This window comes from Hylaeus anthracinus, unplaced genomic scaffold (assembly GCF_026225885.1).
Source record: "Hylaeus anthracinus isolate JK02 unplaced genomic scaffold, UHH_iyHylAnth1.0_haploid 5, whole genome shotgun sequence".
In the NCBI taxonomy this organism is placed as follows: domain Eukaryota; kingdom Metazoa; phylum Arthropoda; class Insecta; order Hymenoptera; family Colletidae; genus Hylaeus; species Hylaeus anthracinus.
The window spans coordinates 922,983-946,572 of NW_026535322.1; the positions used below are offsets into that span (position 1 = coordinate 922,983).

The 23,590-nt window shown below is 34.2% G+C and overlaps 3 protein-coding genes across 10 annotated transcripts in view; 2 read left to right on the plus strand and 1 right to left on the minus strand.

Moving 5' to 3' along the window:
• LOC128895434 (protein FAM13A) overlaps positions 1–6,416 on the plus strand; it is a 24,632-nt gene extending 18,216 nt beyond the window's left edge. For all 3 annotated transcript variants that reach the window (XM_054158020.1, XM_054158023.1, XM_054158021.1), the window contains exons 6-10: positions 295–474; positions 585–726; positions 982–1,209; positions 1,303–1,503; positions 1,770–6,416. In XM_054158020.1, the coding sequence (XP_054013995.1) occupies positions 295–474; positions 585–726; positions 982–1,209; positions 1,303–1,503; positions 1,770–2,879 (1,861 nt within the window). In that variant the 3' untranslated portion in view covers positions 2,880–6,416. The remainder of the gene's footprint in view (positions 1–294; positions 475–584; positions 727–981; positions 1,210–1,302; positions 1,504–1,769) is intronic.
• LOC128895436 (uncharacterized) lies at positions 6,409–10,384 on the minus strand. The gene is made up of 10 exons (XM_054158025.1): positions 9,590–10,384; positions 8,954–9,505; positions 8,463–8,862; positions 8,114–8,405; positions 7,757–8,039; positions 7,332–7,691; positions 7,129–7,242; positions 6,957–7,072; positions 6,763–6,895; positions 6,409–6,698 (listed from the first exon to the last, which is right to left on the minus strand). Exons 2-10 carry the CDS (start codon positions 9,104–9,106, stop codon positions 6,429–6,431), a joined length of 2,121 nt encoding a protein of 706 aa, XP_054014000.1. The 5' UTR covers positions 9,107–9,505; positions 9,590–10,384; the 3' UTR covers positions 6,409–6,428.
• A 5-nt stretch (positions 10,385–10,389) lies between these two features.
• On the plus strand, positions 10,390–23,491 carry LOC128895431 (2-oxoglutarate dehydrogenase complex component E1). Of its 6 annotated transcripts, XM_054158010.1 has the most exons (17): positions 10,390–10,452; positions 12,746–13,000; positions 13,084–13,293; positions 15,925–16,027; positions 16,483–16,545; positions 17,710–17,965; positions 18,051–18,285; positions 18,366–18,545; positions 18,628–18,808; positions 18,906–19,186; positions 19,256–19,484; positions 19,548–19,826; positions 19,903–20,081; positions 20,161–20,595; positions 20,676–20,830; positions 21,428–21,565; positions 21,754–23,491. In XM_054158010.1, exons 2-17 carry the CDS (start codon positions 12,752–12,754, stop codon positions 21,851–21,853), a joined length of 3,273 nt encoding a protein of 1,090 aa, XP_054013985.1. In that variant the 5' UTR covers positions 10,390–10,452; positions 12,746–12,751; the 3' UTR covers positions 21,854–23,491. The 6 variants fall into 6 exon arrangements, with proteins under 6 accessions (XP_054013985.1, XP_054013986.1, XP_054013988.1 ...); XM_054158011.1 differs by lacking the exons at positions 15,925–16,027; positions 16,483–16,545 and adding an exon at positions 14,449–14,569 and having other exon boundaries at positions 10,401–10,452; XM_054158013.1 differs by lacking the exon at positions 21,428–21,565 and having other exon boundaries at positions 10,401–10,452.
• Positions 23,492–23,590: the final 99 nt, after the last annotated feature.

Consider the following 23,590-nt stretch of genomic DNA (forward strand, 5'->3'; position numbering starts at 1 on the left):
TCATGTGATCTGTCCCGCTAATGATCTTAGAAAGAAAGGTTAAATGCATTGCTATAGGACGACCCGTCAATGATGCTGCGTTAACCTTGTCTAATCTGCTCTGCATTTATTTATTTATTTGCGTGAACTCTAAGATCGTTCTTTTAATACAAAAAAAAAAAAAAAAAAGTTAATTGCTCGAATCGATAAGCATGACATAATTCGTTCTTCTCCTCCTTTCGTACTATCGACTTCGTTTCTCTGCTGAGAACGCAACACGAGGACTCAACGCGCTTTTTTTATTTGTGATTTCAGCATCCGTGATAACAACGCGGTGAACGGCGTGATCCCTGCTAGTGACTGTAAGATCTGCAAAGACGAGAAAGACGAGCTAAAGGATTCCGAAAGCGGCGACGCATCTCTGCTTTGCGCGCTGAAACCGCGTAAGCGCAAGGAACGTCGCGAATCCTGTTGTCAAGAACGGAAACTGATCAGGTCCGCCTACTAAAAAATTGTTCACTGTTTAAACGAAACATTTTTACTATGTCTGGTCGAGAATTCTCTATTCCTAGATAGTAACGTAACTAAAAATCAAATGTCCTCAGGAGCAGCAGCGAGGAGCGTGTTCTGGAAAGTCCCACGAAAGCCGCGGATACGATCAGACGCGTGAGCAGTCACGAGGATTTCAATAGCGAGGAACATTTGCACGTGTTGTCTCAACTCGGACAAGACATGGGTCACGGTGTGGTGAGTTTTACAATTAGTACAATTATATATGTATGTAACGAGTTTTAAATACTTTTTACCCAGTTCGTGACGCCTTGAGTGTTATTGTCACCGTATCAACGAGTGACTTGCGCGTAACTCAGATTGCCTGCTGCTAGGGGCACTCTAAAAAATAAAATATATAATAATAAAAGATATAACGATAATAATAAATTGTAATTAGTGTAAAGCAAGCTACGAGCGTTATCTTGAAAAAGTATTCTAATTTATTTGCAGAGATGCGGAGGTCTTCCTCTGCATGAAAGGACGAACGTTTCGCCGATATCGAAAAAAGTACCATCGTTTCCATCGCCGTGCGAGACGGCGTTGGAAACCGAGAAATTCGAGTGCGATGCCGAGAAATTGAGAAGCAGTGAACGTTTCAGTAGAAGCATCACTCCAAGAGGCAGGAAGCAAGCTCGAAGAAGAAGAGTGCATAAAATCGCTGACGCGATGAGTTCCAAGGTAACATTGTTTACACTTTCTAAATTCACCTCTGAAGGTGGCAAAAGTAAACACTTGGATGAAATTCGCCAATAAACGAATAAATTATATTAGGAAAATGACGAGGAACCTGACAACATTTACAACGTGTCGTCGAGTCCCAACAGTCGCAACGGATCGCCGGCCCAAAGCTTTTTAGAAATGCTGAGCAGCGGACCGAGTCGATCGCCATCGCCAGCTCGCCCACCAACGGTTGACCATGAAGACTTAAATAATCCCAGCTTAACGAATTGGACTTTCCAACGGCATGAAAATGTAAATAACAATGGAATATTAAGTATTATCTTTATCACATTTTGACAATGATATGTGCTTCTGCGAACATTTTTTTAACGATAAGAGAACAATATAGAGTGCATATATATTTTTCTTGATCCATAATCTGATGTATAAATAAAGTGCTATTTCATCCTGAGTAATTTAAGCCTATACGGAATAAGGAAACAAATGCTATTTAGGAAGCGAAAAAAATGAAAAATCGTATACGAATTAGTACTACTTGTTGATTATTATATTTGTAGGCAGAAGATGCAGACGCTCGAGTAGAAGCCATGTTGTCCCCAAGAAATTCTCTGTTGTTGCCTAGACGATTTTATACTGAAAACGAAGAGCAACCCAACACCCCGACAATTGCGGAACTTGGCTTAAAAAATTTGACCAAGTACATAAACGGTTTGAAGAAGAAAATCAAGAAATACGAAGACGAGTTCGAAGAGAGTTTTGGTTATCGACCGAGTCATTCTGATAAAATGAATAACAAAGATATAAAACGATTGTGCACGGAGTTACATAAATTGCGAAAGGAGCACAAGCTCCTGAAGGAAGATCCGGTCAGCGCGTTATTAGCCAATGCGAATAACAGAACAAGAACGGATAGCGATAGCCCGACCAACAACAAGAATAGCCAAGAAAAGTCGCGAGCTACGTCGATGGAGGAAATGGTAAAAGATATCGAGAAGAAACTCAGCGAGAAGAGATTGAAGTGCAACAGACCTGACAATATGGAAGAACTGACTTACGAGCAACTGATAGAAGAAAAAACTGCTGTGCAAAAAGCTTTGCTTCATATTGAAAATATTTTCGGAAGACCCAAAGAAGATAGGACCGTAGTGCGTCCTTTATACGACAGATATAGAACTTTGAAGAGATTGCTTATCAGAGCAGGAGCGAGCAAAAACAAAGATAGCATTTCTGAATTAGCCACTATCTTGGAACACGAAGCAATGGATTTCACGTCGTCTAATGTACCCGGTAATCCATCTGACGCGGAAAGAAGAGCCAGCGAGCCAGACATGTCGCATAGAGGTATTTTGGATTGTATAGATTCGGCAGATCAATTGCCAACCGACAGCGACAGTCAACACAGCAGTAGCGAAGGAAGTCGCAGTAATAATGAAAGTCTCCATGCGCTTCCACAAGAAGAGTTATTGATTCAGCAAAAATTAACCAGAGAAGAGAAAAAACGTCTTCGTCGAGCTTTGAAAGAATTAGAGGCGCAATTCGAGGCTCGTGCCGGTCGGAGAATGCAGAGGGAAGATCGTGGCCCACAAGTCATCACTGTCTATGAATCATACAAACAGGCCAAAGCGAAACTTAGACTGATCGACGCTCTTGTAGCGAAAAATGCTTGACGCAGTATCTAATCGGCGTCTCGAAAGTTGCACACGTGGCAACAATAAAACCCCAGAGCATCATAAACCTTGTAAAACGTGCACAGTAGTCGCTATACAATCGACGAATCACATTACGTTCGTACAGTTTATTAAACGATTTTGTTGTGCAATAGGAATGGCAAGCAAAATGATTAGAAAGAAAACAGCATCGAAATAAAAAACTTAATATATATCATAATATAATTTCAAATTACTGAAAAATCAAAAAATGTTAAGATATAAAGGAGAAGAATATCTTTGCGATAATGGTATCGATATCGTTCCTCGAAGTTTATGTATCAATAATCATTTCTGTTATCTTCATTTGAAAACCAAAAATGTAACGGTTCAACGCATGAAAATATTTGCGCGAATTTTAATTCTACGCTATGAGTGGAAGCAAGTACGCTTGCAATTTGCCTACGACTCCGGTTAAAACAAATATCGAACATGATGCAGTATTGATTGCATGAAATGTTTCGAGAAACGGTATCGATCGTTGCACTTAACGACATCAGTTCCACGATTCTCCTATCGTTTCGGGGAACTCGTATACATAACTTCATAAAGGAATATTATACGATAGTAATGAATACGAATCCTACCAGACTAGCACTTTGAACTCTAAGCACTAATAATAGTTAGACAGTGACAGTGGCTACTGCGCTATGCATATCGAAATGATCCGCCAATTTGCACTTAATTTCCTCGAAATACTCAACATCGATTTTAATACAGCAGGATGATGCTTATTTCATAATATCTATCGAATCATTACGAATGTCTACCTACTTGTACGAGGAACTTTGGATGAAAAAAAAGCAACTCTAAAATGACTTAGTCTATCGAAGATTTTATACGTACATTTACTAATGCCATCGAACAGTTTATGCTTTCATAAACGACATTTTGAAAATTTGCTTTTTTGCTACTTTGCAGTGTTTGCATATTTCCATTACGACGTATCGTGGACGTACGATCTTTTCATACTTTTTACTTTCACGCATTCCCCTGTGTCTAACCATACGTTGAAGAAATATAAAAACAAAGAATTGAAAAATTTTGCTTGAGAAGTTGTTATGCTATAATACACGTTTCTTTACTCTGAATCAAGAGGTAGGGTACATTCGAAAAAGTGTGGCATTGTCGGTTACGGACACGAATTATGAAATCGATTTTGATAATCACGACAAATATAACGAGTTGATTATACATGTTTATTTCTTGTATTATACTTTTCAGAATTTTATTAGAGATCTTGTTGCCTAACATTATCTATGTTTTCAGATCAGACTTGTTCTGGCTATTAAGACGTTTTTTTGTTTTTGTTTAGAAGATCATGACTTCACGACAATTACTTTAATTTCAAATAGTGGAAACGGATGACTATAGAGTGTGTATTGTTTAAAATTGCTATGTTCGTTTCATCGTACGAGAACTATCATCGGATTGAAAAATACTGAGAGTAAAGAACGAATCTGTGGGGTTAATTGTAATGTAAGTACCTTGTAAGAGATATCACATGTTGTAATTGTAGAGTACTATAAACTGTTACAGTCTTATAGCGTATTAAACATATTCACTAAAAGCTCGTTGATTTTTGCGTTTTGTAATCTGTTTGCGCGAGTAAAATTTTAAGACTATTCATAAATGACGACGGCTTTAAAATTCAACTCGATGAAGACGAAGTTTCGAACGAGGATGCTATGATTGAATTTAAATTGTATCAAGTAAACAACAACAAAAAAGTGCTTTTGCGAGTCTGATTAACGTTGAAGAACGGAATGATGTTACTTAACTGCTTTTAACAACATTGGCAAGCTACAAAATTTGAACTTTAATATGGAACAAGGATCGAAATGTAACTGCATAAGCAAATATCGTAACAAAATAATAATGCACATATCATTATTTAAACAAACCCTGTGGGCAAATAAAATGCTTACAAGACTCGATATAAATATGTAAACCAACAAATCGCTTGCTACATAGTTGGTTCAATTTCTGTTGCTTGCGTCGAGTAAAAAGAAAAACTCAGCGGTCCCATATTTTCCTTTCACGCTATCCATTTTGCACACTCGCGCGAAGAAAAACTAATTTCTTCTAAAAAAAAAACTTTGGGCGATCGAGATTTTTGTCATAAATTTTATTCCGCGCTGAACAAACGGAAAAGCAAACGATTTTTTAGACCAAAGCATTTTTTAGTCTGTGATATAATATGAGAGATATACTATTTGCGTTACTATGGGAGAGTGTGTGTGAGAAGGATTTAATTTAATTTTCTCGTGGTAAACGATCTTTGAAGATAGTAGAGAGTTATCGAAGTCAATCATCTCTTCGAGAGATCGTGAAATAAGGATGATAGCTTAAGCTATATTGCATTTTTTCGTGGAAAAAAAAAACAAGTTGAATTAACCAGAATGTGGAAGATCGGACAGTTTATGATTTTTTTAAATTTATTTTATACTTTCGGCAATTAAAGGAAAAGAAATTATCTAAATATAAAAATGAAATGTTATTTTCTTGGAATGCAAAATATTTTCATACATATATGTATATTTTCCTCGGCGGTTTCTAACGATGATCGCAGCAACTCGTATTATTAACGAATCGATGCCAGAAAAAACTTAATTTTATATTCGATATCGCAGAGATATTTCGTTTTTGATAGATTTTTGTGTGAATGAGCAGCGACCTTTATAATAGGAGGAATAAGAAGTATCGTCTTAGAAATAACATTTTATATTAACGTTATCTAAGATACATTTTGTAGGTTGTAAAAGAGAAGTTCTCATAACAGTACGATTATAATTTTTCACGACATATTCAAAAGTTAGCGTTGACATTGAGCAATGGTAAGTTTTGTTCATATATTTATTATAAATTGAACCTAAAGAAAACGAGGAATAAACGTCTAGCGAAGTGTTAATTGTCCTGGACGTTTATTAGCGTGTGATTATGTACATACATATACATGGTATGTATAGATACAAGCAGTTGCATACATAAATACATAAAACCATACACGCATACGAATCAATATATACGTTATAAGAAGTAGCATGCAGAATCGAATAAAAGAAGAGTATGAGCCACTAAAAACATTGTACTCATTCTAAGAAGTAATCCAAAGAGAATCCTTAGTTGTATATAATTTAAGTTTAGTAATCCTTCTTTAAGTTTAAATATTATAATGTACAGTAAAAAATAACAAATTCTAAATACTTAATTATGAGCTTAAGAGAAACTACCACAAATTTTATTTGTCTTATACTGTATATTTCTCATGATAAGTTTCTATCAAATTTTAGACCTGCGATTATGACGATTACAATTAACAGTATATCGATCATTATGCATGTCTTGTAGTCATTTTAATGTAGGAAACAGATGCATTGTCTTGAATTGTTATCCGTTTGAGATTCGTTTTATTTCTATATATGTACATACGAGAAGTGTTTAAATAATTATCGTATAATAAATATGCCTATATATAGGTTCAACTTACTTCGAAAATCCGATGTATCCTTACCATGAAGTCAATTTCAATTGTTTCTGAAACATTTGAATTTGTCGTAAAAGACCGGCTAGCCGAATAGAAGTAGGTTCTCTTGGTGTAATAACGCTATTTGCTCTTCTATGTTGTAATCTCTGCTGCATAATTGTTCCATTGGATTTACTTAATGTAAATGGCATGGACGAATAGGCTTTATCGGATCCTAATGGAACCTCAGTTGATACGCAAACATAACTATTCTTCTCCTGTAGTTGCTTCATTTGGTGTTTTAATGTCATTACCTATTAACAGAAAGCGATGAGAGGTCCAACAGTAATAGAATTCGTAAATAAAAATTGTGTTTACCTCTTTATAGAGATTAATAACAGCATTAATCTCATCTTCTTTTGCAGTTAACTCTTTTTCAAGATTCAACATCTCTTCTTCAGATGCTTTATCTTTAGCCTTTTCAGACTTTGCTTGTAATTTTTCGTATTTTCTATAATCAGTTAAGAACAATGAACTTAACGAAATTCGGATCTTCCAGAATTCGAACTTACGTGTTCAATTCTTCAAACTGATCGTGAAGATTAACAAGAACTTCTCGTATCCCCTTTGAACTCTCGGTATGATTGGTCATTTGACTGTTACACACGATCACATTAAAGTTGTTCCCCTGTAATTTTTTGTATTAGAATTTTCGATTATTCTACTAGTTTACACTGATTATACTTGACAAGTTTTCGACTGTATGTCAGGAATTTCCATTTGTGTTTTTACGTTTTGTTGAGACGAGAATACTTTTAATGCTTTAGTATTGCCCGATTGCTTCTCTAATTTAGTGTCCTGTAAATAATAGAGTTTTATATTGCCAAATGAAAGGCCTACTTTTAAGTAATCCATTTTTCGTTATATTCGTCTTCCTTAAAGCAGACCTTTTCTTTGTTGAAGTTTTCGTACGTAGTTTTATCATCTGTGATTGCTGTTTGTTGTAAATTTTCATATTGCCTTATACTTGAATTTAAATTCAAATTCAGATTTCTTAATTGAGTTTTTTCGTAATGCAAAGATACATTTTCATTTTCAAATAAATTATCAGATCCATTCGTAAACGTATTTTCTTTTTGTATGAACGTATTGGTCATTTGAGAATTTATCTGAGGCAGTTTATTGAATCGATTGCTCATTTGTTCCATAAGAGTAGATACAGGTCTTATACCTCTGCTAACTTTACGAATGAGAAGGGGAGTAATTCCATTTACTGAGGGTTGCCTTGTTTTCATTATACTTAATACCTTTTGAATTAAAAAAAAAAAACTATAATAGAGCACTTGTTATAATTTTACATTAAGCAACGTACTTGCTGGATATTTAAACCTAAATTGTGACTCGGGGATACAGAAGTACCCACTACGAAGGGTATGTTCCGAAAATTGAATCTACCGAAATACGAACGATTTACTCTTTTCAACTTCGAAGCCAATGTTGGCATTTCGTAACTATGAGTAATCATTGGGTCGCAACACGATGCTTGCATAATTGAATTTTGACACTGATTCAAACTGCATTTCTCCGTTGCATGCACAGGAGCAGATGCAATCTCCGAATTGCAATTTTGAATATAAGTATTTGTACTTTTTACTCTGGGAACAGATATACAAATGTACATTTCATGTTTAGAAGTTGCATCCTTGTAGTCATTACTGTTATCACTTACTCTGCTTTATATCTAGACTGACACTGTTTCCTAGGACTATCTTGTCCATTGTTTTCTCCTGTGTTACAATTCTGTTGATTACTACCATTATTTTCACATGTTGGTTTTACATGTACAGTCTGCTGTTTAATTGTAGCTAATCCACTATTACAGTTCATATGTGAATCTAATTTGGAATGTTTACTGAGGACAACAGAAGCACTACCACTTTTTGCTGCTGTATTGTGATAAATTTCAACCACTTCATTAGAAATCCGATGAGATTTTGGTACATGACGATTACTTGTTCCATCTAAAAGATAAATAAAAATTGACATACAGCTTCTAAACAAATAATTTCATTTCATACTTTTTTGTTTTCGCTTTTTTGTGTCTTTTCTTCCTATGAAATTTGTGTCTTTTGTTGTTACAGTACTTTTTGAATTGGAACCATGTAATTTTCTTCTTCGTTTTTTAAACTTCAATGCAGTAATATCATCTAACTTAGATAAGGAACCTCTCCTGCTTAACTTCTCATTTTTTACTTTTTTACTTTTACCTACAGTTGCAGTTTTTATGCTACCAGTGGTATGCAGTTTAATACTGCCTCTTGCAGAAGTCAGATCTTGAAGCAAGCATTTATTTTGATTGTCCAAAATTAATTGTTCAAAAGCTTTCTTTGAATCTTCCACATCTTGTGCTAGTTTTTCAGAATATTTTGCTAGATGATCTTGATATGGATATTGCCAGTTGCCATTATGTTCTTTATACTGTTAAGAAAATTTTACATATACAATTGTAGAGAATGTTTTCTTTTGAATTAAGGTATTATAAAATATGTGAATGCATATAATTACATACTTCCATGTTTTCTTTAGAAATTGGTGATACCAATTTCGATTGGATATGCAGATTTTGCGATAGTTTATAAGTTCTGGGTGTGACACCAGATAATTCAATTTCTGATTTGTTTTTTATAGGAAGTTCAATTTTGTCATCATCTTTGCGTTGCATACTAATTTTTGGTAAAATATTCTCTAATTTTTGACTATGGCATGAAACACATTGTTCAGTACCATCTGTAGCAAAAAATTATTAAGTATTTTAATTCCATTTAGAAATAACAAGATAATACTTAACATTTTTTCATACCATCATCATTTGGCAGATATTTGGTATCGCATAATTCTTCTAAAGAATTATCATAATTTATCTGTTGAGAAACTGTAATTTCAGCATGATCAGAAGGTTCATTTTTAGAAGTATGATGGTTCAAGCTATCCAGAGTACTTTTAGATTGTAAGATATGTGGTTGAATATCATGACATAACATCTTCATATAATTCATATGTGACTGTAAGGAATTCTGTCTTGTGTTCGTATAATTTAGCCATTGTTCCATTCGTTTTGGATCTCAAGAAATGAAAATATGTTTGGTCAATATTTTTACGGTACAAAATGTAGTAAAAAATATTAGTAAATAGGAAAGGAGTATACCAGGCAAATATTTTTTCGTCTTAATGACATCCATATTTTTTCCTTTATTGAGGAGATTTCATTGTTTCATTATCCAATAAACAGTCATAAGCAAGAATAAAAGAACAAACGGACAATATTTCAACGAGTAAAAGAAATTTGTAACAATACAAAAATAAAAGGAGTCTACAAAAGTTCGCGAAACCAGAATTCATAGGTTACACTTTAATTACTGATCGATTACATTTTTGGACGTAAATCTTTTGTTTTACATACGTTCTTCTTTCGTTAAAAGAAAATCGTTTGAATAGAATTCTGGCTTTTGCATTAAAATCTATATTTCTATAAATCATCATTTAGTATCAATGTTTATACGGATAAAAATTGTAGATTCATTCGTAAGTCAATCTTTTCCCGCGCATTCGTTTCCTGGATCGACATCCATGTTTCCCATCCAAAATTTAAAAAGATCGTTAGCAAATTTTAATTTACAAATGAGTCTGCAATTTAAACGTAATCTGCAGCTAACTTATAAATGAATCTACAATTTTTATTCGTTATTCGTATCTGGCTTGTCTTCAAATTTTTATTCATTCTCTCAAATATATTCGCACGAGTTGTGCAGTGAATAAATATCTGTGAGTTGGTAACGAATTTAAAACAAGCATCCAGATAATTAACGAGTGAAAAGTTTTAGAAAAAGAAAAATGTTGAATGCAAGCGGTAGATTTTCAAATCAGATTATTGTAAGACCAGGTCCGCGATATTTGGTCGTTAGGTGCGCTGGGGTCTGTTTCTCGAATATATTTTAGGAAGACACAGTTCGGTCTCTTGTGAGTTGCAAATGGTGGACGGCCTGTCATCGTTGGTTGCGTTAACATCAGGTACGTGAATTTTTGCATCTCTCGCCTTTGATTTTTAACGTATTATGTTAATGAGACAATTATGATTAACATCGACCACTGTCGGCTATTATGGAAAGTAAAAGTAGCTCCAGGGACGCATATTATTCGCCAAAATCGAATTTTCTTTCGATTACGTAAAATTATTGCACAGACGGAAATAGTCACCTGACTTGCAACAAACGCGGTTACCTTTCCAGTATATTTAAAACCATAAATGATGATCAAGAAATTCACAAGATTTCCCTGTCGTATAATAATTTCATTAGATTTCGATAGCAATCCGAGCAAAGTTAATTGAACTATCTGGACATGCTGAAAAAAAAAACTGAAATTATTGTGTATATGTATAAATGCAGTTGTGTAATCGCTATAGATATTTTAGCTACATAACTAATCCCGCATATTCTTTCGTGGCTTTCGTTTTAGCTGATCTTTTTTTAGTCTCTGTCCGTACCATTCGTTTCAAATTTTTGCGAAAGCTGTCCACGTTTTTCAGAGACAAATGTCACATGGGCACTGGTAATGTCTTTGTTGACAGCTTCTCTTACCGCCAGTACTTGATTATTCTCGAAACTTGGAGTACGTCTTAATCGGCATCCGTTCCCGATAACGTCGATCCAAAGTCTGTTTTTTAATTTGTACGAATTTCAGTAGTGAACTTAGAATTAATTGTGATTTCATCGAAAATTCTGACACTGAGAAGGTTAGCGATAACTAGGTCAGTGTCTCGTCACGCCTATCTGTTGTTGACTCTCGATATTTTACTTCGTATACTATGACATCTCTTTTACTAGTTCTATACAACTATTATTAGTGTTACATTGACTGACATATATAACATAATTTTTGTTAATTACTTGTCACATATATCATAATTAATATAAAGTTCGTATTGTCACGTAACACGTGTTGTGTTGCATATAAAATTAGTATATACTACAACTCTAATGTAGTTTTTTTCGTATCTTGAATTACAACATAATTTATTGATTTTATCTTCCAGTTACAGGTACATTTATATGTTATATCATACTAGAATAAGATCGAATATCTTTTCCAGATGTTTGTGAGAAAGTTGTTACATGTATTATAACTTTCTTAGCAGCTTATCTGGCTAGCATTAGTCATTCATTATGACTGTGACAGACAAGGTTATTTGCACAGACCAGACTGCATTACGATATGTATTATAGATTGTTTCCTGCTCTGCAGGGCTGGTACCAGAGCTGTTAGCACCCCAATGCAACTTAGCTCTTCAGACTTGCATTAAAAATAAAAAATAAATGAAACCATTGTCCTTAAATTAATATACCTACAAGTCTGCCTTTAACCAGGAAACTTCTTAATAATTTGATTAATTTCTCTCTTACTAGTTTGTATGGAAAGTTACAAATAGATATGATAATTGTATTACAATCCAATGCATTGTTTGCCTCTATATAAAGTCAGCCCTGCTACTCAGACATTCATACAAGTGTATTTCCATAATGTCATGTACTTTGCATTTACTTGGTGATATGAGGCAGGTACAAAAAAGTGATGATGTCTCTCAAGTTAATTCTACTTGCAAAATAAACATCTAAATTCATTTATAGTAATATATTACATTCATTTTATAGAACAGTTTCAATCATGTATTATTGTATATATTGTAGCATTAGGAAATTATTTATTTTTGGTATAGGAATCGATTGGTTTCATCATATATTACATTTTATAGTTGGCATCTTGCATAGTGTTGTGCAATTCGAATCTAGAATTAAAATTAAAAGGAAATTTAAAAATATTATTTCAAAAATAGATTAACAAAGTATTGCAAATCACTTCAGAGAGGAAATTATGTATTTATTTTTAACTGCATTGCTTCATCAAACATAATTAGCATTTCTTTATCTCTGTAGTCAAAAAGATAGGTTTAAAAATTAAATGACATAATAGGACAGTGATGTATAATGGTAAGAATAGATAACAACACCCATCTTCAATTATCCAAGAAAAAAAGTGATAAAACTGTCAGATTTATCAGCATCTTTAAGTTATAAGTATTTACTGTGTGAATGAATGAACTACGCAGAAAACTTTGTACAGCTTAATCTTATAGATAAGAAACATTTGTTGATCCATCAGTTTAAAAGGGGGACACGTAATATATGTCTTTAACATTTGTATATTTACATTTTAAAGAGTCATGTTATTCGTAGAATATATTTTTTATAAATTAAATATTTAATATTTATATTTAACGTGATGACATTTCTTGGTACATTTCTAGGTAAAAATGTATAAGGCAAGGACAGTTTTTAGTACACTGGCCCCCCTTGCACCACGCATGTGCGGGCCAGAAAGGTTTGCATCTTGGTTGGTGCGGAGCCATCCCCTGTCCAGGACCACACAGGTGATGGTTACCGAACCGGTCAGGAAATATAGCAGCCGGGTAGCTACGGAACCTTTCTTGAATGGCAGTTCCAGTTCTTATGTAGAAGAAATGTACAATGCATGGCTACAAGATCCCAACAGTGTACATGTGGTCAGTAATAAATTGTACCTTATTAATTTCTGTGAAGATATATAATGTTTTTATATAAGCTTAATTATTTTTATCTTTTATAGTCGTGGGATTCATTTTTCCGTAGCAGCACTGCTGGAGCTGGACCAGGTCTTGCATACCAGGCGCCACCTTCTCTTGCCCCAAGTCATAACCAGATACCTTTAGGAGCATTGTTACCACTTGGTGGTGGGTCTCAATTGAGCCAGATACCTATTAATGAGAAAATAATCGACGATCACCTGGCTGTTCAAGCCATTATTCGATCTTACCAGGTATGTACATCTTGCATTTTACATTAACAGCAAAGAAACAATTACATTTATTTTAACAAAACATTTTTATTGTATTTTTTTCCATTTTGGTAATCCAAAGAGTACATTTTTAAATATGCTTATCGGACATGTAGGCAAAATATTATAATTTATTTTTTGAATAGTATAATATTTTATTACTTTATGTAATATTGGAACTTATATAGCTGGATCTTTTTTCCTAGCAAAAACATTGAAATATTTTTATTATTATTTTGTACCATTATATGTGTTATTATTGGTAAACATTTATTTGAAATTACTATTTATATTAGAAACACTAGAGCATGAATTACAGAAACATTATATGTTTTATGTTTAAGGGATGTCTTTATCATAATGCATGCGATATAAGTTTCTTTTCAATCTCTGTGACCAACTTTTGTTAATATAATTGTATTCATTAATATGATTTATGTTTTAACTATATACTTTGCAAAATTTGGGACACAAGAAATTGATATAGAAACTATTTTATTAGGGGGCTATCATGTGCATCATTAAGTAATACACCATTATCTTTCATCTCGTTCTGAGTCCTGACGATATACAATAAGAAAATACATATATCAAGCATGAATTAGGAGACCAAAATCATTTTTGAGTATTACATAATAGCCTCGTTTCATTATTATGAAATTAGTTGTTCACTGCATTTTTCACTTTAAGCATGTTTTCCAACTCGATATTTCCCAATACTAGTATAAAAAAAATATCACAATTTGTTATGTAAATCATGTATTTGTATGATCATTGTTAATTACTGGTCAAAAATTCTCTACATGTATCTTCTTTTTGCAAGTAAAGGGACAAGGAAATACTGGTATAATTGACAAAAACTGATATTAAAAATAATTAATTTTTTTATAGTATATTGAAGAATTTTAAGTAGGGCAAGTAAAATTTTCATATATGAAAGAGTGAAATGCTTTTATATTTCACAAAGAAGAATATACATCAGTATTGAAATTCAGAGTTTGAGAATAAAATAGTTGTCGATTGTATTTTCTATAACAACATCGTATTTTTATAACGTAGCGATGTGTAGCCGAATTTGACAAGTAGAAAAAATGATATACATTGGGATCCTTTTGGGATTATTCATTGAACATATAGGCTCGAGGTCACTTAGTTGCCGACCTGGACCCACTGGGTATCATGCAAACAGACCTGATACATACACATTACGCAGCCCGCAAGGGGTCTCCAGAACAGGTTCTACGGCAATATATGCTTGGTAAGGCTTCTTCCCAAACCAATTCCGTAAATTATTACTTTAGTCAGTTTTCGTGTATCCGTAAGGTGAAGGTGTATCGAAAACATAACATTTATCGCTGAAATACGTGATATTCTGTACCTGATTTTATGATTTTTTCAAAGTACACATGAGTGTTAATACTTCCAAATTTTTAAAGCACCTTCACCCGATTTATACGTCACATTTCATCTCAAACACATTAACTCCTTCTTAAATGTTTTCACGACTTTCTTCCTTTGATTTGATATTCTATGTACCATATGATAAGCAAACTTTTTATTTTCAATATCCTCCTTAAGAGCAAACATCTAGCTTTCTAAATTTTTATAATTTTATCGTATAAGTTAGAAGAAGTAACTTCACGATTTAATAAGAGTAACTTTGTTCCATATCATCTGATGTATATGACTTAATTGATCAAAGTAGTTTGTTCTATCTAAAAAACCCGTAAAACAATGTTTAGATTTTATAAATACCGAGAAGGCGTTATGTGACTGTTATTCCATGAAAGGTTCTTACTGATACTGAAAATGTTTCTATTACAAAAAGATTGAGATGTTAATTGGTTTACATATTGTGGTTTGTATTAAATGTGTGGTATTATGTACTGAAAGATATTTGCAAATGAAGTTCTAGCTTTGCTATTATGTAGTTAGTGTGTTAGTACTTATGATATATGACCAAAAAATATGGTTACATAAATATGTTTAAGGTAAGAAAAACTACTTGGAAATTTTTTGCTTTGCATGCTTGCTAATGATGTTATTCTTAGCTTTATATGTTCGCAATTCATTACATGGAATGTTTGTTTCTGGAACAGTCTACCATTTAACGTATTCACGTTATGCTGTTACATGTGGTGTTTTTAAATTATATAATTTTAATTTAATTCTCTAAGAAATCTTAAAGGAGCAAATAACCAAATAAAAACTTTTTAACTTCATCGTGGAATAGGTTCAATAATAGAAAGCATGTATGTGAGAACATGTTTGAAAATACCTATATTAACAAATGCTTATTCTTATAATGTGACCACTAGCAATTATTGCGATGAGATGTTTTCAAATGTACTTTTTTTTTCTTGTTTGTTGATACTTACATGCCATTGACGTATAGTTAACACGTTCAGTGTATTACTTGTTAATTGAAAAATCTGTATTTTCATTTTCCTAGTATTGATAGTTACGACAAGTATCCGTGAAAATAGTTTTTGCAGTGAACGTGTTAAATGAAACATCGATCACAGTAATTTATTTTAATATATGTAAACGAATTGTTAAATTTAACAAATTAAAAACTACTTAGTTGGTATGAATGTGGCGTTAAATTGACAGATCCGTGGCCATCATATCGCTAAATTGGATCCACTTGGCATCAACAGCGCCGATCTTGATGATAGACATCCACAAGAGTTGCTCTATAATCATTATTCATTTGGTAAGCCCATATGAACGTGCATAAATTAAAGGACTAAAGATACTATGTAGTACATTTCAAGTTATTTAAACTTTGTTTGATGCATTAACAACAATTTCAATGAATTCAACTGCTTGGATCGAACAGCGTTTATCTTGACTGTTTCTTTGATAGACCTCTTTTGATAATTACATAAAACATTATTTATCAATTACTTTCTTCATTGCAATATTATATTTACCATTGTTATTTTTCTTATTATCATCCATATTCCACCATCATATTTTCTTCCTGGACACAAAATATAGCATTATACGGATATATATTTAAAATCAGTGGAAATATGTACTTAAGATTAATGTAATCGCTATTTAATTGCGTTTTGAGGACAGAAAATTTTACTATAGTATGTAAATGAAGAATTCCTGTACCCATTCGTTTAACTCAATTATTCAGTTTAAGTCTAATGTCCACAGGAAACAGAGCACGTACTACTTACTCGCAGGAACTACAATACCGAGTAGCTGCACTTATGAAAAGTATGTAGAAATCACAATCCAAATGGAAATTCTATTAAAAGCTCTGTGAGTTATTAGTATCTTTGGGAAACGCTGGTTCATTATGGGATTACATCAAAATTGATATTGTAGGAAAATTATAAAGGTGCTTGGGTCCTTCATATAAATATTGATTTAAACATTGCTATATTTTGCTGTAAATATATTTGTGCCAGGAATAACTTCTAAGCATTTCATGTGGAAGAGTGAGAGGAGGTATAAATAATCACTACCATGACAAATCACGTACGATAGTATCACAAAAATTATAATATATTTTCGTTAAGTATAAAATTATTTTTTAATTTTTAATATAGACTTCCTCTTTAGCTTCCAATTTACTTAGTAAACGTACTCTGTGTTATTTATATTTTCTTGACTCAATCTTTTGACCTTTCTTTCTTTTTTTTTTTTTTACATTATTTTGTATAACGTGTGATCGAGTATATGGAAGTCCCACTTGTTTTGTTTATTACAGTTCTTTATTGCTACTTCAATTTTGTTAATGATTGTTTTTACTAATGATGCTTTATTTGGATTTCCAGCTTTACGTTTTATTTAAAGTCTTTTCCCAGTTTTCCATTTTATTCTACTTTTTGCAAGTATTATGCTGAAGGTTTGTTACATACATATATCTAGTGATCGTTCAAGACATTTTGTGCATGTATATACCATTTGCCAAATATTTTACATACATACATGTACAGTATTATCGAAATGAAACGATTTGCTTACCTACACGAGGCAAATATATAAATTATCTCATTTAATCTTTACATTTCATAAAATTCATTGTGTACAATTCTATATTCTGTCAAAGGTAATTTATTTCTTTCACTTTTCGCTTCATACATAGCTCACATTTTCAGTATCAGTGTTATAAAATAAAATTCATACAAAATGGCAAGAAAACAATAATGTGGTGTACACATGAAGTCAAATTTGTGTTATATTTCATATCATCGCATACGAGTACATAGTTAAATGTCGTAGCTTGCTCATACGTATACTTGTTGAAGCTGTTTGAAAACAAATATTTTGTCTCTAAACATAATTTCGATAGTCCTGAAGCTATGACATGTAATTGTGTCAAACATTGTTAATTGTTTTAAAACGAGCATCTATTTTAATGTTTGATTTCTGCAGAGGATTCGGACATGGATCGCATTTTCAAGTTGCCATCCACCACTTTTATCGGTGGCAAAGAGAAATCTTTGCCGTTGCGAGAAATTTTGAAAAGATTGGAAGCTGCTTATTGTGGTCACATCGGCGTGGAATTCATGTTCATCAACTCTCTGGAACAGTGCAATTGGATTCGTCAGAAAATGGAGACACCTGGTATTATGGAGATGACAAACGACGAAAGAAGGCTAATTTTGGCTAGATTAACTCGTGCAACCGGGTACCTAAAAATAGCAATTTTGCAATTGGGATATTTCTGTCGAATGACAAATGTAATTTTGTTTATTTTTGCATTGTTGTCTTAGATTCGAAGCATTCCTTGCGCGCAAGTGGTCATCCGAGAAGAGATTCGGATTGGAAGGATGCGAAATTCTGATCCCTGCTATGAAACAAGTTATCGACAAATCCACCGAGTTAGGGGTCGAGTCCGTCGTGATGGGCATGCCCCACCGCGGTCGTCTGAATGTCCTTGCTAACGTTTGTCGTAAACCTTTAAGTCAAATCTTCACACAGTTCGCTGCTCTCGAAGCAGCTGATGATGTAAGCACCGTGACAAATTCCATACGAATTCCTACCTTGTTACTCGTCGATGTATCTGACATAAACTTGTGATGCGTTAGGGTTCTGGTGATGTCAAATATCATTTGGGAACGTACATTGAGCGTTTGAATCGCGTAACGAACAAGAACATTCGTTTGGCCGTCGTTGCAAATCCATCTCACTTGGAAGCTGTTGATCCGGTAGTACAGGGAAAGACTCGCGCTGAGCAATTCTATAGAGGTGATGGCGAAGGTAAAAAGGTACGCATAAAACATATTTGATAAGTATGTTCATACAAGCAAAATCCTGCAATGTATGTAATTGAATTTGCTTGTTAACCAGGTCATGTCCATTCTTTTGCACGGTGACGCTGCTTTCTGTGGACAAGGTATTGTTTTCGAAACAATGCACTTGTCCGATTTGCCCGACTATACAACTCACGGTACTGTGCACATTGTGGTCAACAACCAGATTGGATTTACCACCGATCCCAGACATTCGCGATCCTCTCCTTACTGTACCGGTAAGTTAATTGCAAGCATAGAAACTAGTATAGCGCAAGTAACGGTATTGTCAACTATACACGTCCACTGTATTTAAATTATGCTGTCTGTTAATAGATGTTGCGAGAGTAGTTAACGCACCCATCTTCCACGTTAATTCGGATGATCCTGAAGCGGTGATGCACGTTTGCAAAGTCGCCGCTGAGTGGAGGGCAACTTTCCACAAGGATGTCGTTATCGATATCGTGTCCTACAGGCGAAACGGTCACAATGAGATCGATGAACCCATGTTCACGCAACCTTTGATGTATCGCAAAATCAAGAAAACTCCACCAGCTTTGGACAAGTACGCTAACTCCCTTATCAGCGACGGTGTCGTTACCTCCGAAGAAGTTAAGGTACTGAAATCAAAGAGATATTCTAACAGGATTGTCTAGTAGAATTATAATACCGATATTATTTTACAGGATGTCAAAGATAAGTATGAAAAAATCTGTGAGGATGCCTACACCAACGCCAGGCAGGAAACGCACATCAAGTACAAGGATTGGCTGGATTCTCCGTGGTCTGGCTTCTTCGAAGGCAAGGACCCGTTAAAAGTATCTCCTACCGGCATTAAAGAAGATACACTGATCCATATTGGAAAAAAATTCTCGTCACCACCTCCCAATGCTGCTGAATTTGTTATACACAAAGGTAAATATTGTTTTCTCAGAGGTAGAAAATGATTTATGTACGACGTATGGTTGAATCTTACAGGAATCGAGCGTATTCTAAAATCTCGTATGGAAATGATTGAGGCTCGAACAGTTGACTGGGCCCTTGGAGAAGCGATGGCCTTCGGTTCCCTTCTTAAAGAAGGGATTCACGTTAGGCTGTCGGGTCAAGATGTAGAAAGAGGAACATTCTCGCATAGACATCACGTGCTTCATCATCAAACCGTGGACAAGGCTACTTACAGGCCATTATGCTATCTTTACCCAGACCAAGCTCCCTATACTGTGTGCAATAGTTCTTTGTCAGAATTTGGTGTACTTGGTAATACAAATTTTTCATACACGGTTTTTTAATATATCGTAACAAAGGCAATTAACGCGTCTTTCTGAATTTTCAGGATTTGAATTAGGTTATTCCATGACAAACCCTAATGCATTGGTGTGCTGGGAGGCTCAGTTCGGCGACTTTAACAACACGGCGCAATGTATAATCGATCAGTTTATTAGCAGCGGGCAGGCTAAGTGGGTGCGTCAATCTGGTCTTGTCATGCTACAGCCTCACGGGCTAGAGGGAATGGTGAGTTAATTACATGTATTCGTTTTACATATGACATACAGCATACATGTGATTGATGTAATAAATTCAAATTATGTAGGGTCCGGAACATTCGAGTGCTCGACTGGAACGATTCCTCCAAATGTCTGCTGACGATCCCGACTACTTCCCACCGGAAAGCGAAGAATTCGCTGTACGCCAGTTGCACGACATCAACTGGATTGTTGCTAATTGTAGTACACCGGCCAATTACTTCCACATTCTGAGGAGACAGATCGCATTACCATTCAGGAAACCTTTGATTCTGATGACGCCAAAGTCGCTGCTTCGTCATCCAGAAGCCAAATCCAGTTTCGACTTGATGAAGGAGGATACGGAGTTTCTTAGAGTAATACCCGAGGAAGGTAAGGCGGCTCAAAATCCCAGCAACGTTAAGCGTGTAGTGTTCTGTTCTGGGAAAGTCTTCTACGATTTGAAGAAAGCGCGCACGGAAAAACAACTGGAGGATAAAGTCGCCATTGCGAGAGTTGAACAGGTGAATAATTAAATCGAAATATTACTCTGTAGTTTTATTTTATTGATTGCATTTATTATTCGGAATTTTATTCTGTGCAGATTTCACCCTTCCCATACGATTTGGTTAAGAAAGAAGCTACTAAATACCCCAACGCAGAACTGGTATGGGCCCAGGAGGAAGCCAAGAATCAGGGTGCATGGACGTACGTTCAGCCTAGATTCCACACAGCTCTTAACGGAACTCGCAGTGTAGTGTAAGTATTAAATATACAATTATACATTATTTTGTGTACACGATGAAAGTTAACGATTAAGATGATTAAGACAATTACTGTCCTCATACGCAATTTCATTTTCTGCTATGTGGCGTATGCTATTTTGCATAATTAAATGTTGCTTGAGTTTTTATTTAACCCTATCATTTTTCGCGATTGACTGATTCAGTGTTTCTGGAATTTAACCTTACGTAATTTTTTTTTTTTAATGTATGTATGTGTTCTAATTTCTTGCATCGACAGAACTTGGACAGTCAAGAATGCTCCATATATTTTTAATCAAAGAACGTAGCTCAAAATATTTTTTTGAAAGCGAGGTACAGAATTATTTGAACATTTATTACATATTTGGCTGCCATAATTTGTTTCTTATATCCTTTAGCTGTTCACATGGCCCATGTTTTTCCCTTCGTCACAGACGTGTTTATAACGCAAGTTTTAGAATCGTGATAAATGCAATAATTACCACGAATACACATTGTACCCGAGCACGATGTTTAGTCAGTGTTGAAATATCGACTGCTTTTCACGCGATTTTTTGTTAAACAAAGTAAAAGAACTTGGGCCATGTTACAGCGGCGGAAGTACCTCACGCAAGAGTGACGGTAGCGGAGGGTGGTTAAGTGGTTGGTTTTCATCAGCTAAACCAACGACGACAACTGCGTCCGAACCACCGTCAGTAAAATCTGATAAACCCATACAGAGAACAGTGAGGTAATGTTGATTACAGAATTTCATTGGGGCACGGTTAATAATTTTTAATAACAGTTTTTAGTGAATTGTTTTATGTTTATTCGTATTTTCTATTTCAGTAGATATAGATGATAAGGCATTATTATTGAAAGGATCGCACTTTTATTTTATGGTTGACTTGGATCAATGGATCTCGTTCTCTGTTTCAGATATGCTGGTCGTCCAACAGCAGCTTCGCCCGCGACAGGAAGCAAAATGCAGCATCTCAAAGAACTGAAACAGTTGCTCGACGATTCTATTAATCTTTAATTACCCTTCGTAGCACTATGTAGAACACACATTTTATTTATTTTTTCGCATTATATTTGTTATATACCTTTGTCCTGCTTGAATAATTTCTCCATTTCTGATTCATTTATAATGAATTTCTACAGGCGCAAATATTTTCGTTGATGGCGATTTACACATGTCGCGAGTCACACAAATATAATATTTCTTATCTTCACTTTTTCTTCTCGAAGTTGTCTTTTTTTGTGATGTAGTGGACTGTTCGTCAAAATTAATTTTTCTTCTCATTTAATTTATCCTCCTCTGCAACTATATACATACGCATTCGCAATGGGTAATCCGTGTAAATATGTATGCATTTCTTTCTCGTTTAATGTTTGATTGCGGTTTTGTATATTTTCTTTTTAAAGGTACGTGACATATTTATATCAGTATGCGAGTTGAGTGTTGAGCTCGGTGTATGTTTGAGTTTAAGGGGATATTTTTGTGTAATATATATTTTTATGTAAATATATATGAAACCTACGAAAATTACATTAATATGAAAATTTCCGACATGTATTACTCATAGGCTCCGAAATCTTGTATGTACGAGGATTTCGCATCGATTTGAAAATATTTGCGCGTTAACACATGTATTTTATTTTTGTTAATATGTCGATACAGTAACTACGAACCGAATAAGATTAATGAGAAAGTATTATTTTTAATTTATGCAACACTTTACGCGGAGCGTAAACGTGCAGAATAGTGACTGCGGAGTTTTAAGTGAAACTTTTCGGGGTTTGCTGAGGATATAATAACGGCAATTTTTTTATTACTTTAATTACGCCGTTGCGACAGACAGCCAATCGTTTTAATTTTTTATCCCCGCTCTATTTTCTATAAAAAATTAAACGATTGGTAGGGCGGCAGAATTATACAAGCGATCAAGTTGTAGCGTTAGGCTCGATTACGTATCGCGCGAGCATAGAGATTCGCAAAGGTTTTAGGCATGAGAGAAATAAATTATGTATGAAACGAAATCTAGTCGTAACGTTACTCCTCGAAAAGTTTCAAAGATATCTCCTTTTTGAAAAGGACGACAGAAGTAGAAGACAAATTATTTGTACGTTAGTAAGAGTAGAAAATAAATGTAATAATACTATACCTGAACCAATGGTAAGCGAGTTGCATAGTTTTGCGAAGGCACAGTATTTATATTCTTCTACGTACGAATTGTTTGAAAGATGGATTTTGTGAACGGAATATTTTTGTTATAATATTTCGCGGCGATTGAAAATTATTGTATCAACTACTCGGCTGTGGATATGTTTGCAATCGAATCTATCACCTTTAAAGCAACGATCAGACACTTGGCAACAATTGTAATCTCCTTGTAATTCGAAGATATGTAAAACAACATAATATTATAAAACCTGCTAGGATACCATAGATGCAATGTGGTCCAACATAAATTGCGATACTGTTATTCCACTCACGACTTTTTGTTGTTATATGCATAATAACGACGATGCAGCCACGTATGTTTTAAGAATACAAATTAACATGCCGAATTTACTAGTGAAAATGAATTAAAATTTTGTTTAGTATTAATGCAGAGATATTGCAATAAATAATGTAGCACCTTATAATTAAATTAAATTACGTTAACCATTACATGGTATTCGTGCATTATGTTCATGATTGTTTAATGTATTGTTTATTAATGTTGTTAGGCGAATAGAAGATGGAACGGGGAAAACAACGAGACAACAG

What these genes read in the sequence shown, in the direction of transcription:
- LOC128895431 (XM_054158010.1), top strand. Translation starts at nt 12,752, where the DNA reads ATGTATAAGGCAAGGACAGTTTTTAGTACACTGGCCCCCCTTGCACCA. An exon ending in CCATTATTCGATCTTACCAG is followed by an intron (nt 13,294 to 15,924) that starts GTATGTACATCT and finishes TTAAATTGACAG; the next exon opens with ATCCGTGGCCATCATATCGC. An exon ending in TTACCTCCGAAGAAGTTAAG is followed by an intron (nt 19,187 to 19,255) that starts GTACTGAAATCA and finishes ATTATTTTACAG; the next exon opens with GATGTCAAAGATAAGTATGA.
- LOC128895436 (XM_054158025.1), bottom strand. Translation starts at nt 9,106, where the DNA reads ATGCAACGCAAAGATGATGACAAAATTGAACTTCCTATAAAAAACAAA. An exon ending in CAGTCTAGATATAAAGCAGA is followed by an intron (nt 8,040 to 8,113) that starts GTAAGTGATAAC and finishes ATCTGTTCCCAG; the next exon opens with AGTAAAAAGTACAAATACTT. An exon ending in CAGTTTGAAGAATTGAACAC is followed by an intron (nt 6,896 to 6,956) that starts GTAAGTTCGAAT and finishes AACTGATTATAG; the next exon opens with AAAATACGAAAAATTACAAG.